Source organism: Gossypium hirsutum, chromosome A03 (genome assembly GCF_007990345.1).
Source record: "Gossypium hirsutum isolate 1008001.06 chromosome A03, Gossypium_hirsutum_v2.1, whole genome shotgun sequence".
NCBI classification, from domain to species: Eukaryota; Viridiplantae; Streptophyta; class Magnoliopsida; order Malvales; family Malvaceae; genus Gossypium; species Gossypium hirsutum.
Genome location: NC_053426.1, coordinates 111,358,461 through 111,372,801, shown reverse-complemented (window position 1 = coordinate 111,372,801; position 14,341 = coordinate 111,358,461). Strand labels below are relative to the sequence as shown.

General features: G+C 30.2%; 1 protein-coding gene across 3 annotated transcripts; it reads left to right on the top strand.

The window, feature by feature from the left end:
* Positions 1-1,549: 1,549 nt before the first annotated feature.
* On the top strand, positions 1,550-6,202 carry LOC107928006 (uncharacterized). Of its 3 annotated transcripts, XM_041102349.1 has the most exons (8): positions 1,801-1,935; positions 2,111-3,257; positions 3,375-3,432; positions 3,542-3,622; positions 4,111-4,146; positions 4,282-4,521; positions 4,599-4,740; positions 5,495-6,202. In XM_041102349.1, the coding sequence occupies exons 3-8, from the start codon at positions 3,394-3,396 to the stop codon at positions 5,974-5,976; spliced, it is 1,020 nt and encodes a 339-aa protein (XP_040958283.1). In that variant the 5' UTR covers positions 1,801-1,935; positions 2,111-3,257; positions 3,375-3,393; the 3' UTR covers positions 5,977-6,202. The 3 variants fall into 3 exon arrangements, with proteins under 3 accessions (XP_016714649.1, XP_040958283.1, XP_016714651.1); XM_016859160.2 differs by lacking the exon at positions 2,111-3,257 and having other exon boundaries at positions 1,550-1,935; XM_016859162.2 differs by lacking the exons at positions 1,801-1,935; positions 2,111-3,257 and adding an exon at positions 2,005-2,110.
* The last annotated feature ends 8,139 nt before the right edge of the window (positions 6,203-14,341 follow it).

Here is a 14,341-nt window from a genome sequence, read left to right as displayed (position 1 = left end):
GATCAAATGCAATTTAACTCTTAATTCAAAGCCTCCATGATAGTTTTACTAATTATTTTTTATTTGTTAAATTATACCGATAGTTATTCAACTATAAGTAGATTTCTTTTTTGGTCACCCAATTGAGTTAAAGACCTAGGTGTGTTTGTGGGATAAGTTTAAGCATGATATTAACATTTTTAAGCTTACTTAAGTCCGGTTTAGCCTAAAATATGGGCTTAAAGTTTTGGTCAACCCCACCAATATTTATTAATGGTTAATCCAAAAACCTATTTCAAGTCCACTCATATTATTTTTTAAATTTATTTGAAAAATATTTATATTTTTTAATTTAATATTTATTAATTATATATATTCATTTATTAAAAATTTGTTTAAAATGTATTATATAAAATATAAAATATAAAATTACACTATTATATATTAGAAGCTTAGAAAATAGGTCGCGTCTTAAATGCTTGAGCCTAAGTTCGGCCCATATTTTAAACAAGTCTAATTTTTTTGATCAATTTCATTGTTGAGCTTAATATTGTTATTTAAACCTTTCAAAATTTCGTGTGTACTTTCAGGCTTAGGTGAGTTGTTTGACCCTTGAATAGGTCATAAACCCCATTCTTGACGTCTTAGTTACCCTAGTATGAGAGAAAAACCATCATTATTGCGTTAGATAAACACCAAACTCCTAACCGACATCATTTTAAGGCTAAAATTTGGTAAAGTAAACAAAACAGTGAAAAGATCTCTCTAATCCCTTTCAAATTTAATATTGAGCAAATTGGTCTCTCTAAAAAAATCTGAGCAATTCAATTCCTGTTAATTTCAAAAGTGAGTAACTAAGTACAATTAATCACAACATTGCTGTAAAGATGCCATATGCCACGTTGGATGTTACGCACCCCTAGAACATCTTGGGATGGATAAGTTTTTTTAGGAAAAAAACCTCATCAGTCCTTCTCAACTTTGATATTGAGCAAATTGGTCTCTCTCAAAAAAAAATTAGGAGCAATTTAATTATTGTCAATTTTGAAAGTGAACAATTAAGGACAATTAATCACAGCATTAATATTTTCCGTTAATTTTACATAATTTTAGTTGGTATAATAATAAATTTAACTCTCGAAGTTTACATATTTTGTCAATTGGCCTTAATTCTAAAAAAAATCAACAAATTTAGCTTCAATATTTCTACATTTACACAAATGCTACAAGCTAAATTTGTTAAATTAAGACTAAGTTGAAAACATGTGTAAACTTTAAGGGCTAAATTTATTATATCAATCAAAATTATGTACCATTGATGAAAAACATTAATGTTGTTAAATTTGTTAAATTATGTACTTAGCTGCTCACTTTCGAAATTGATACGAATTAAATTGCTCTAATTTTTTTAGAGGGACCAATTTGCTCAATATTAAAGTTGAGAAGGACTGATGAGGTTTTTTTACCTAAAAAAACTTATCCATCCCAAGATATGCTAGGGGTGCTAACATCCAACGTGGCATATGGCATCTATACATCATCTTCCCGGCCCCCAGCTCTACACCACCAGATCACCACTATTTTATTATTATTATTATTTCTGTTCAAATATTATTTATTTATTTATTATTGCACAAATTGCAATTTACTGCCAAGAAATATAAACCCAATTAAATTTAACCCACAAAAAAAGAGTTCCCGATTAAAAGTTTTCCCGGAAAATTTGGATTCAAGGGAAAAAAATAGTAGTAGTTGAAATCGGAGAGTTGAAAAAGATAATATGATGGGCGGTGGAAGTGTGTATTGGGGGAGGAAAGAAACGAGTAAACGAGTGAAGGGAATAGTGGTGATGTTTGCTTGGGTTTCGATTCACGAGAAACACCTTTTGAATTACGTGGATTTATTTTCCTCCCTCGGTTGGAATTCCCTCGTTTCTCGTGCCGATTTTCTCAACGTGTAAGTTTCTTTTCCTTTCATTTTCTCATTGATTTTTTTGGAGGTTATTTAGGAAGTGAATTAGAATTAGAACAAGCTTAATTTAGTTTTTGTTAATTTTTCTATATCTTATCACATGGGTTGAGAATTTTAATGGGTTTTTGGGATTCTCATAAAATGGATTTTTTTTTTGTAGGTGAGTTTGTGCTTCTTCTATTTTGATGGTGTTTTTCAGATGCTTTCATTGTATTTTATTTGTCCTGCTAATGATTGTGATGATTGTATCATTAGGGTGTTTGAATGGGTTTATTTTTAGAACTGTATTTTGGCAATCAAAAGTGGTTGTTTGTGGAAAGGGAAGATCTAATTTTAGTTATTGAGGATGGAAAAATAAGGATATAATCATATAATATCAGCTAGAAGTGGTTAGGTTTGGGGGTGGAGTTGTTTCAACAATGATAGCTGAAAAGAATGTTAACTGTTGGTATGGTGAATGAGTTGATGGATTACAAAGAACACATTGAAGATGCAGCTTCTTGGAAGAGTGATAATGACTGTGACAATTCTATTATTGGGGCGTTTGAATGGGTTTATTTTAAGACTATATTTTGGCAACCAAAAGTAATTGTCTGTGGAAAAGGAAGATTTAAATTCAGTTATTGAGGATGGGAAAGTAAGGATATTAGCTACTGGTATGGTGAATGAATTGATGGCTTACATAGAACACATGGAAGATGTGATTCGTTGAAAGAGTGGTAATGACTGTGTTTGAATGGGTTTATTTTGAGACTATATTTTGGCAATCAAAAGTGATTGTTTGTGGAAAAGGAAGATTTAATTTTAGTTATTAGGACTGGGAAAGTAAGAATATCATATCAGCAAGATGTTTTTTGGTTCAGGGTTCGGGCTGTTTTGAAAATGATAGCTGAAAAGAATGTCTACCGCTGGTATGAAGAATGAGTTGATGGCTCACATAGAACACAGAAGATGTGACTTGTTGAAAGAGTGGTAATGACTGATAATTGTATTATTTGGGTATTCGAATGGGGTTTATTTTAGGACTTCCTTTTGGCAATCAAAAGTAATTGTTTGTGGAAAAGTAAGATTTAGTTTTAGTTATTGGGATGGGGAATAAAGGATATGATGTCAGCAAGAAGTGGTTTGGTTTGGGATCAGGGGCGTTTCGAAAATGATAGCTGAAAATAATGTTTACTACTAGTGTGAGAATGAGTTGATAGCTCACATGAACAGATATAAGATGTGCCTTGGGGGAAGAGTAGTAGTTGTTGGCTATATAAGTTATGTGTGGCTTTGTAAGATTAGAGATTTGACAATCTGTTATGGTATTAATCAAATTTTAAGATATTGAACTTGGCATTTCTTTGCTGCACTTTTCGCAAATTGCTTTCCTTGTTTCATTTTCAAGTTTTTGAAAATTTCATTTCGTATTCTTTCTGCAGGTATTATCCTGATAGGGCAATGTCCTTAGCATTTGTTCTTCTAAATGAGCTTATTGAGGTCAGTTTCATTAAGGTTTATTATCTTTAATGATGCCTGATAAATTTTCACTTGGGAGTTCCACAAAAATCTTAAAATATTAAACACCTGTTTGGTTTTTGGTTCACAGGAGCTAAAGATTAGAACTTGTCCTGTAGTATGTGTTGCTTTCTCTGGCAGTCCAAAGGCTTGTATGTACAAGGTTTTTCAGGTAAATTTTAGTTCTTATTCCAGCTCCAAATGAGTCAATTCACTTTTTGTTCTCTTATCTCCATTATTGCGGTAAAAGTATCATGTAGGCCCATTTACTAAGAGTCAGATTGCATTTTACCCCCTTGACTCAAAAAATGGGCAAATAATCCGTGTATGTTAGATCAAAGAATAAGCTCGTTCTTTCTGTTAAAAATTTCATTCATTTCTTCTCTTAAGTACTGGCATGGTTGACGAAATAACCAACCAGTTACAGGTGGCATGCTACGTGTGCCTTATGTTGACATACAAGGATCAGTTTTTAACAGTAATAATGGATGGAATTTTTAATAGAGGGACCAATTTGCTCTTTGATTTAACGTACAAGGACTCATTTGCTCATTTTTTGAGTAGAGAGAGCAAGATGTCATCCGACTCCTAATATAAGGGCCTCCATAGTACTTTTACCCCATTATTGCAGTTGAAATAATTTAGCTAAGTTTAATGTAGATTATTCAAGGAATGGGTGAAGCTCAGCTTAATCTGGTACCCTTCTTTTCTCTCCAATTTCTTGTAATGATTTGTTGGTAACATGTAATAGTTTTCTAAAATCTCAACTTTTTATATGTATCATACTAAAGTTTTTGTTGTTATTTTCCCCCTTTTTTTCATTTTGTAAAGGATGGGAGCCACTTGGTTAGAAATTGTATTTCTGGACAAATCTATGATTCTAGCCCCATAGATTTTGCAAGTGATCTGAATGCACGATTTGCTTTACATCCTGCCATACGTAAAATGCCTGGACCTTCAAAGCTCGTTTCTTGGATTGCTAAAGGCATTTCTTCTGGTTTGGATGGTCTCTATCTTACTGGCTTCGAGTCTCAACGTGCCGAGTATTGGCAGACCCTTTACTCATCAGTTGTGAGTACCCTGTAGCTGGTCCAAGTTGTTTTTAATCTGCTCCCATCAGTTAATTTTACACCTTTCCTCTTTTGCAGGACTTGGATGCTCCATACCTTATTTTATGCTCGGAGAATGATGACCTTGCATCATATCCGGTTATCAACAATTTTACTGAATGCTTACAAGATCGTGGAGCGGATATTATGGTTGTAAAGTGGGATGGCTCTCCTCACCTAGGTCTGTCCCGAACCAAGTTCTTGGTTTGTTATTACTAGAACATATTGTAGCTTCCATAAATTATATTATCAATTGCCATATATGATCAGAGCATATATGCATTCTGTATTAGGTAAAGGTAACATGGAGGCCCTTTGTACTAAGAGTTAGATTGCTTTTTGCCCCCTATTATAAAAATGGACAAATTAGTAATTGTATACTAGATCAAAGAGCAAATTGATCCTTCTGTTGAAATCCCATCCATTTCTATTGCTAAAAACTTGTGCCTATACCTCAAATAAGGTACATGTGGCACGCTACGTGTAACTGTCTGGTTAATCCATCAATCACGTTAGTTTTTAATAGAAATGATAAGTTTGCTCTTTGATCTAATGTATAAGGATTAATTTGAACATTTTTTTGAGTAAAACGGGCAAAATACAATCTAACTCTTAGTACAGGGAATTTCATGGTACTTTTACCGATGTATTATGTTTTTTGCTATCGGCTATTTCCTCTCTAGATTACAATTTACAAATGGGGTTTCCTATACTATTCAGTTAATTCAACTGAAGGTCTGAACTTTAAACCTTAAACCCTAGATAAGAACATAAGGGCATCGTAAGCTGATTTATGTAATCTTCTTCTAGATTTACAAAACCCGAGGTTTTCTGCTCTAACTTGGAAGCACCGTATCCTGCTTCCGCACTCTTTAAATGTTCAGTTACTTTGTGACACATGAAAACTTACCTACTGTCTTTGTTTTCTATTTCAGAACACTACAAGCATTATCCTATCCAATACAGAGCTGTTGTGGCCAGTTTTCTTGAGAAGGCAACTTCAGTCTATTCCCATAGGATCAAGAAACTTGGAGAAACAAATGGTATGCACGATGAGATCTCCGAGCTAATCTTCAACCTGCTGAAAGCAACAGTCAACTCAAACCAAAGCCTTAGGAGAGTTGCTATTGGACCTAGTGACCACTTTTTCTTGCCAAGTTCAGCCGAATGTCACAACGGTAGAGAGACCAATTCTAAACAAGATGAACAAAGAGAACGACTGTTCTCTCTACCTGTACCCCCTACCATTAATGCTCACAGCGTCCTCGGCCAAATTCTCTTTGATGCTTGTGTTCCAAAGAACATCGAAGGTTGGGATATTAGATTTTCGGGTTGTGTAAAGGGGAAACCATTTTCTTCTGATCGTAGGTCTTCTTGTTTCCTTGGTATCAAGTCCAGTCGTCGTTCGAGATTATAGTGCATGCCTTTTACGATTTGAACTTGGGGCATCTCATTAGCTTCATTGTTTGTTTATCTGTGGTTTTTTTTTGGCCTCTTCCTTTTTGTGGTCTAATCCTCTGGCAAGAAGTGTACAGGTAGTTCAGGAATATGAACATATATATATACTGTATTAGACTATATGTATAGGACTGTTTGTATGTGAGCTTTATGAAATTATTCTGATGACAATTTGAAAGTTCATATATATATATATGTGTGTAGGAAGATCTCCTTTTTTTTTTTTCTTTTTTCTAGTGAAACACTCATGAGAGCAAATTTGAAATAATTTATATGTATATGGTATTTATTAATTGAAATGGAATCAAATGTATTTTAATTATTACCTGAATTAATAAATTCAATTAAAGGTATAAAGCTCAAATAAAGTTTCCATAGAGGCTTTTTTATTAGGAGTTAAATTATATTTTATTTTTTTACTCGAAAAAAAGAAATATACTAATTATTGTATGTTAAATTAAAAAGAAAATTGGTCTTTCTGTTAAAATTTTTATTCATTTTTACTGTTAAAAACTTTTCATTATATATCATCATGAGGTACATATAGCGTCCCATGTGTAACTGTGATTATTTCGTCAAACATTCCAATTTTTAACATAGAAATGAATGATATTTTTAATAGAAATGATCAATTTGCTCTTTGATTTAATGTATAAGAACTAATTTGCTTTTTTTTTTAAAGACAATATAATTCAACTCCTAGTACATGGAGTCGAATTGTTAACACTATTAATATCTTCTTTTTGTTAAATTTAGGTTCATTACATTGTTATTGTTTTAGTTACATAGCTACCAAATGAATTTTTTTTATTTCAAAATACTACATCGACAACTTTAATAAAAAAAATTATTAGTGTTAACAGTTAGATTTGAATTTTTGAAATCTAAAAAGTAAAGAGACTGAATTCATGAAAATAAAAGTACAAAGAACAAATTCCAAATTTGTGAAGAGTACAATAACTTACATCATATTTTAACCATCCAAAAACGATAGTAGAGTTCATTTTTTCAAAACACTTTACCTTTTTTAGGGATAAATCTCAAAACCATACAAGAATTATGGTGTACACGAACTTTAATTTTGTATAATTTTATATGATATTTTTTAAATTTATTCAATTTTTGTAAAGAACTAACATCATTATCAGTATAAGACCATTTTATTACTTACATAAATAATTATACTTATCTAATATAAAAAAAATCAATATATTCATTTCTCTAAATGTGTAGAATTAAAACAAAATCAAAGTTTAACCTCTATATGTAATGACCCAAAAGTCAGTGGTGTAGTATAATGTTTGATGAGTGAGTCAGCAAATTCTTTAATATTTACAAGGTTAGTATAATGTTTGATTAAAGTTTCATCCTTTAATTTGGTCAATTAAATAATTAATTAAGGTATATAAATTAAATCGTAAAAGTTAATTCCTATAGATTTTTATTTGCTGAGACAACCAATTAAACAGTTATTCATTTCTAACTAAATGTCGGGGGCTGGATAGGGCTTTACATCCCCCAACTTTGTTAAGTTATCATTAACATTAACTAATTAAGTTTAGTTAAAATTAATTAAAATTAATAATTTAATTAAAGTATAAAAGATAGAAAAATGATAAAACCCTATTTTAAAGCTTCAACTTTCGGTTGATAAATAGATATTGCAATCAAGTTTTTTTTTTGTAATTTTTATGTTTTTGAGGTTCCGAAAGCTTGGTTTAATTAGCCAATGCACCAATTTGCAAAACTATTAAAGTTTTCAAAAGTTTTCAAAAGTTTTCATTGTTGAATATTGAAGCTTTTGGTATTAAATTGTTAGATTTTAGCTTAGATATGAAAAATGACTAGTTTATAAAGTTTAATTGCTAGTTTTTTAACATAAGGACTAAAGTGTAAATATTTTGAAATTGATGTTAAATTTCGATAATCATGGATATTACAGGGATGTATAAGGATGAAATTGATATTAATTTTGAAATCAAAGCTCAAATTTGAAAGTTATAGAAATTTCGGGTTTAAGGGCTAAATTGAATAAAATTTAAAATTTTAGGGAACATTTGAAATATTAAATTGAGTTGTCATATGCATAAAATAGGAAGTTATAAAGTATTTGAAATTGATAGATTGAAATAAATTATTATGATAGATCGAGAATTGAACCAACAAAAAAATAATCGAAAAAAGGAAAATTACAGATTAGTCCCTGACATTTTTTTATTGTAGTTTTTGTCAAGTAAGTTCATATGGTGTAATAATATGTAATATTAATGTAAATATTTTTGAATCATGAATTTGTTTGTGTGTAATTAAAAATTTGAATTGGTTACAATTTGGTACAAAAATGTGAGACATGGATTAAATTGTAAAGAAATGATAATATGTGCTAAATGTACTCGATTGGATATGAAATCTTTTATAATGGGATAATACGTATATGCCGACATTACAAAGATTTAAATGATTACGACTACAATATTAATGCCTGCGTGAACTTATAAATGATTATGATACGATTGGCATGCCAATAGGGTTATTTGTGCACTTTTACAGGTTTAGCACCTCGGTGCTCTCTACCTAGCACTTTGATGCTCTTTGATCAGCATTTCAGTGCTTTCTGTTCATCAGCTCAGTGTTTTTTGGTGTGATGTAGTTACCTGTGTATTTGAGTTTATTTACTAGAGTTCATTGGGCTAAATAATTAATGTAAAAGAGAAATGACATTGAAATGTTACAAGCTTGATGTTCAAAATGGAAGTTTGATGTTTTGATATCGTAAATAGAGTTGAATTGTGAATTGTACTAAATGGAATAGCGTTTTGATGTTGAATTGCTATATGACTCGGTTATGTGACAACTCACATTATCGTTGTGAAATTGTATTAAGTTAATTAGATTGTTATATTTAATTATAATTCAAGTTAAGTTACTCGTTTTAATATCTATAAACTTACTAAGCATTCGAAATGTTTACTTAGTTGTTTTTCCCTTTTTTGTAGATTGTTGGTTTGCGGAACTCATCGATCAGCTCACCTCAAAGCTCAGACTATCCAACTATCAATTCAATAGACTTTTGCTCGTTTTAAACTCGATTATGTGACATGTACATAGGTGTTTATATATGTGTTACTCGTGAATGATGGTTTGATTTAAACATTGGTTAATATTTGATTTTGGAAAGCTAATGTTCATATATGCATTAGTGTATGTTTTGGTAACTTGTGTAACTTTGTGTTTGATATTTAAATGGTAAGAATTGGAAAATACATTGATGATTATATTGAATTGATTAAGCAAATTTGATATATTTTGTTGTTTGAATGAAGACATCTTGGATAGATTGAATTGAAATGATGTTGAAAGGTTTTTGGTATCTATTATGGTATGATCTTGTGCAACTAAAGGTGTACAATTATGCTCCAAATGTGAAATTGATTAGGTTGACATAGAGTAGGTACCAAATGGCCTAAAATTTATCAAAAACAGAGTTCACGTCGAGACGAGCAATTTTCCTCGTCGCAACATCCACCGACAATATATGACATCCTGATGTTGAGAGGCTTGATGTTGCAACGTGACAAATTGTTTGGTGACATCACGACATGGAGAACGTGATGTCACAATGTCAACCCTTAATTTTTAAAACTTTATAATTTGGTTCGAATTCATGCTCAGGTTAACAAAAGAGTTTTCGCAAGCTTGATTAAGGCTCGAATTTAGTTGTGAATCATATTATGAATGTGTTTAAGTCATAAATATTTGTTTGATTGATATATTTACTGTATTTTTACGAAAGTTGCTCTGGCAATAGATGTAACATCCTGTAGCTCGGACTCGATGATCGAGTCGGGCAATGAGTGTTATAGTATAATTGCATAAATCAAAGTTCATGTATCAAATTACACATTGAATCAAAGTTCATGTATAGTTTTGATGTTTATATTTTTTTATCATAAAAAGAGTTAATCGCACCAAACATCCCCAAACTATAACCCTCATTCTAAATTAGTAGTAACATCCGCGTTTTAACTTAGGGTTAGGTACAATGATTGATCGGGTCAAGAATTAGTATAAAATTTTTGAAATATAATAAATAGGATTTTTGAGTATTAAAATTAGGAAGTATATAGATCCAATAAGAAATTAGAAAAAAATAAAAATAAAAAACTCTTTAGATAGGAAATATTAAAATAGATACATTGATTTAGTTGAAAGAATAAAGAAATTGTTATGGCCAAAGTAGGAAAAATATTAAGTTAGGAGATATATAATAGTAGAGGAAAGGAATGAATGATTAAAAAGAAGTTTAACCAAAGTGTTGTATGAGTCATATTAGGAAATATGAAAGATGAGGAAGGACAAAGTGGTAATTAGCCAAGTGGATATTTATTAGGTGTAATAATGATGGGTAAAAGTAAAAAGATGAATGACTCAAGGTCTTAGTACCAATTTGACCATTTTAATTAAAAAGGTGAGATATTTTAGTGGAATGGTGGAGAAAAGTGGAGAAAAGATGAAAGATATCATCTTTTCTCAAATACAAAACCGTGACTACTTCTTCTTCTCCCCTCCACTTCCATCCAACTTTTCTTTTAATTCTTTTCATGTCCTTCCATCATAGTTGAACCATCCAAGCTTCAAACCTTCATTTTTCTTTGAAATTTCCTTAGTAAAAATCATAGAGTTAAGGTAAGAAATGATGAAATTATCATATTATACATGTTTATTTTTATTAAATAGTACAAGAAAGTCACTTGATTGTGGTTTTTTTTAACATATAAATGTTATATGTTTTATATAAAATTGAAGAGAAAGAAAAGAAAGGAGAGGACCTAATTGAAGAAAAAGGGAAAGAGAAGCCTAAGGAATGAAGGAAGAAGAAAACACATCATCTCAACCTTTTTGTTGTAAGTACTACAAGATTTTTAAATTATTTTTTTATTAAAATGGTTATATTGTAGTATGGAATTACTTAGACTAGAAATGTAAAATATATATTTAAAAATGTAAAATATATATTTAAATTTGTAAATAGATTAAAAAAAGATTAGATTATGAAATTATGAAATCTGTAAAGAAAATTATAGGTGGAGAATATGAAATGGTATATTGTTTGAACACTAAGTAATGATGTTGTGATAAAAGCATATGTGTGAAAAATGTGTGATATTTGTGATTTGTTAAATGGGGACTAAATTGTAGATGATGGAGAAATGAGAAATCTTTTCCAAAATATTTATTTAAAGTATTTAAATGTATGAAATTCAGCTTTAATGCCCAAGTAGACAAAATTTAGAACTACTAAGCTATTAGTGGCATATCATTAAGGGACCTTATCACGCTCTCCGATTATTAGCACATTAGTACTCTCTGTTTAGCATATTTGTGCTCTTTGTATAGCACTTTAGTGCTCTCTGTTCAATAATGCATAATAGTGCACTTCTGTATTTGTTCCGTATATTCGATGTGTTCTATAAAGTCTATTTTGGGCTAAGAATATGAGTTGTGAACAAAAGTGAATCATCAATGTGTTGAGGTAAGTTTGATAACTTACAAAAGGTAAGTTAAATTTCATTAAAGTAAGGTATAGTTAAATAAGTTTAAAATATTATGTTATGTTTCATTTATCTATTTAATTCTTGTAGTGCTTACTAAGCCTTCACCGGCTTAACGCGTTTATTTTTAACGCGTAGGAACAGTTAGACTTGAAGAGGTAGGGTTAGGAGATCTCTCATCTTATCACATCCTCAAGAGCTTCAAAAGTAGGTACCATATTTTGAATTAAAATGGCATGTACACAGGTAGACCAAATGTGTTCCCATGTGTTAGGCACTAAAATGAAAACTCTTGAAATTCTATCTATTTTGGTTTACTTCAAATGAAAAGTCTTGAAATCCTATCTATTTTGGTTTACTTCAAACGAAAACTCTTGAAATTCTATCTATTTTGGTTTACTTCAAGTATTTTGGTCCATATGAAATGAATTAGTGAAACTATAAGTATGTTTGCAAATGTGGTTTGGTAAGTTAAAATACTATGTGTACAACCCAAATTCTGCCCGGGCCCAATAAAATAAAATAAACCCAACTACCTACCCAAAACCAAAACCCATTATAGCCCTAACCCAAACAAATCAAACCCAAACCCAACTAAAATCTAGCCCCAGCCCAAACTAACAATCAAAAAGAGAAAAACCCTAGCCCCTTAAATTCGGCGCCGCACCTAGAGTCCTCTGTCACCACTTGCAGCACCACCTACTCAACCGCCACAGTCGCGTCATCACCACTTGCACCTGCAAGATTAAATGAAGAAAAGACAGAAAATAATAAAAAAGCATGTAAAATGGCTTTAAAAAGCCAAGCCAATGGCATTTGTAACGGTTGGCAATCTAAAAAAATAAGAAGCACTTGATTTTGAAACACAAAAGCAAAAAAATGTGATTACAGCATTACCAAAGCACGCAAATAGCACTAAATCAGGGAACCAAAAAATAAAATCGAAAGCCTAAGGTGATTTTCTTTTCTTTTTTTTTCTCTGTCTTATTTTCGAATTCGTTCCCTCACATAGATACATATATTAAAAGCTTATAAAAAATACAAAAAAAGGAAAAAAAAAGAAGAAGGTACCTTTCAGTAGCCGGCGACGGTGGTCGATGGCGGTCCCCTCGCCGGATCCTGGCCTCGGCCAAAGAGAAATGAGGGAGAGAGAGAGCTTTTTTTTCTCTGAAACAAGACAAAATGATTTTTTTGTTAAAAAAAATTATTTTTATACCTGAGAAACGACGCCGTTTCATTAGGCCTCCCAAAAGCCCAAAACGGCGTAGTTTTTGGGGGTGACCCGCGACCTGACCCGTCCGCTTCCAGGATCCGAGTGTTTTTGATAAAGGAGCTATTTGCACATTTAGCCCTTCTATTTTTTTAATTTTATAATTAAATCTTTTGTTATTTTTAATTTTGCCCAGAAATTTTGTTTTTATTTCATTTTGGTCCCTCTTGGTGCCATGCGTTTTGGGAGGATGGGATATTGCCCATTTTGGTCCTCCCTTATTATCAGCGCGCCCAAATTGGTCCTCTTCTTTGTATTTTTATTCCAAATTCGCCCCGAACTCCTATTTTAAGTTCAATTTAGTCCTTTTATTTATTTTTGCTATTTTGCCATTATTATTATTATTATTATTATTATTATTATTATTCCTACCATTATATTACTATTATTATTTCCACTACTTTCATTATTATTATTACTATTTTTGTTTATTACTATTATTATTATACCTTATTATTATTATTATCTATTGTCAACATTATTATTATTATTACCGTTAGTATTATTTTCATTACTATTATTTTTTATTGTTATATTACTATCATTGTTATATTATCATTATTATTCTTACCTTATTATTATTACTACTACTATTATTCTTATTAACATAGTATTATTATTCTTACTATACTATTATTATTCCCCCTTTTTTTACATATTATGATTATTGTTATTAACATATATTATTATCATTAATGTATTGTTATGATTACAACTATTATTATTATTTTTCATGTATATATTAGTATTTATATTATCGTTATTATTACTATTGTTAATATTCTTATTATTACTATTATTTTGATTCCTTTTATTATTTATTATCAATATATTATAATTATTGCTATTATTACTATTATTATTATTATTAACATTTTTAAATTATTGTCACTGTCACTTTTTTATTTAACATATTATTATTATTGCTAATTTTTATTATCATTATTACTATCGTATTATTATTACTATTATATTTTCATCTATATAGATTTTCTTACTACTTATCTATTTATATTTTTGCTATTATATTTTAAGTATTATATCTATATTTATATTTAAGTATTAATATCATTATTTCACTATTGTTATATTTTTCATATCATTATTATTGTCATCACTATTGCTATCTTTTTTAGTGGATTCACATAATCCTTATTCATTCACAACTAGTTTATTATTATTATTATTTTTTCTTTTTAAATACTTTTAGCTTATTCATTATTTCTCTCTTATTCTAGCTTATGCGTTTTATTTTATTTTTGCTTTTATCGTTATCGTTCACACTCGCGTTTATGTTTATTCTGTTATGCCTATCAATACCGAAATTTATATTTGTTTATGCATTGTTTATCTTATTATTACAAACTTATGTTGTATCAACCTTTACCCGATGAAAATAACTTTTTCATAAAAAGCGATACTCCGTATTTCAGACTTTGAGAAAATCGTACCCTAACTTACTGGGTTTCGATTTTTCTCATTTAATCTAAATAACGGAATAT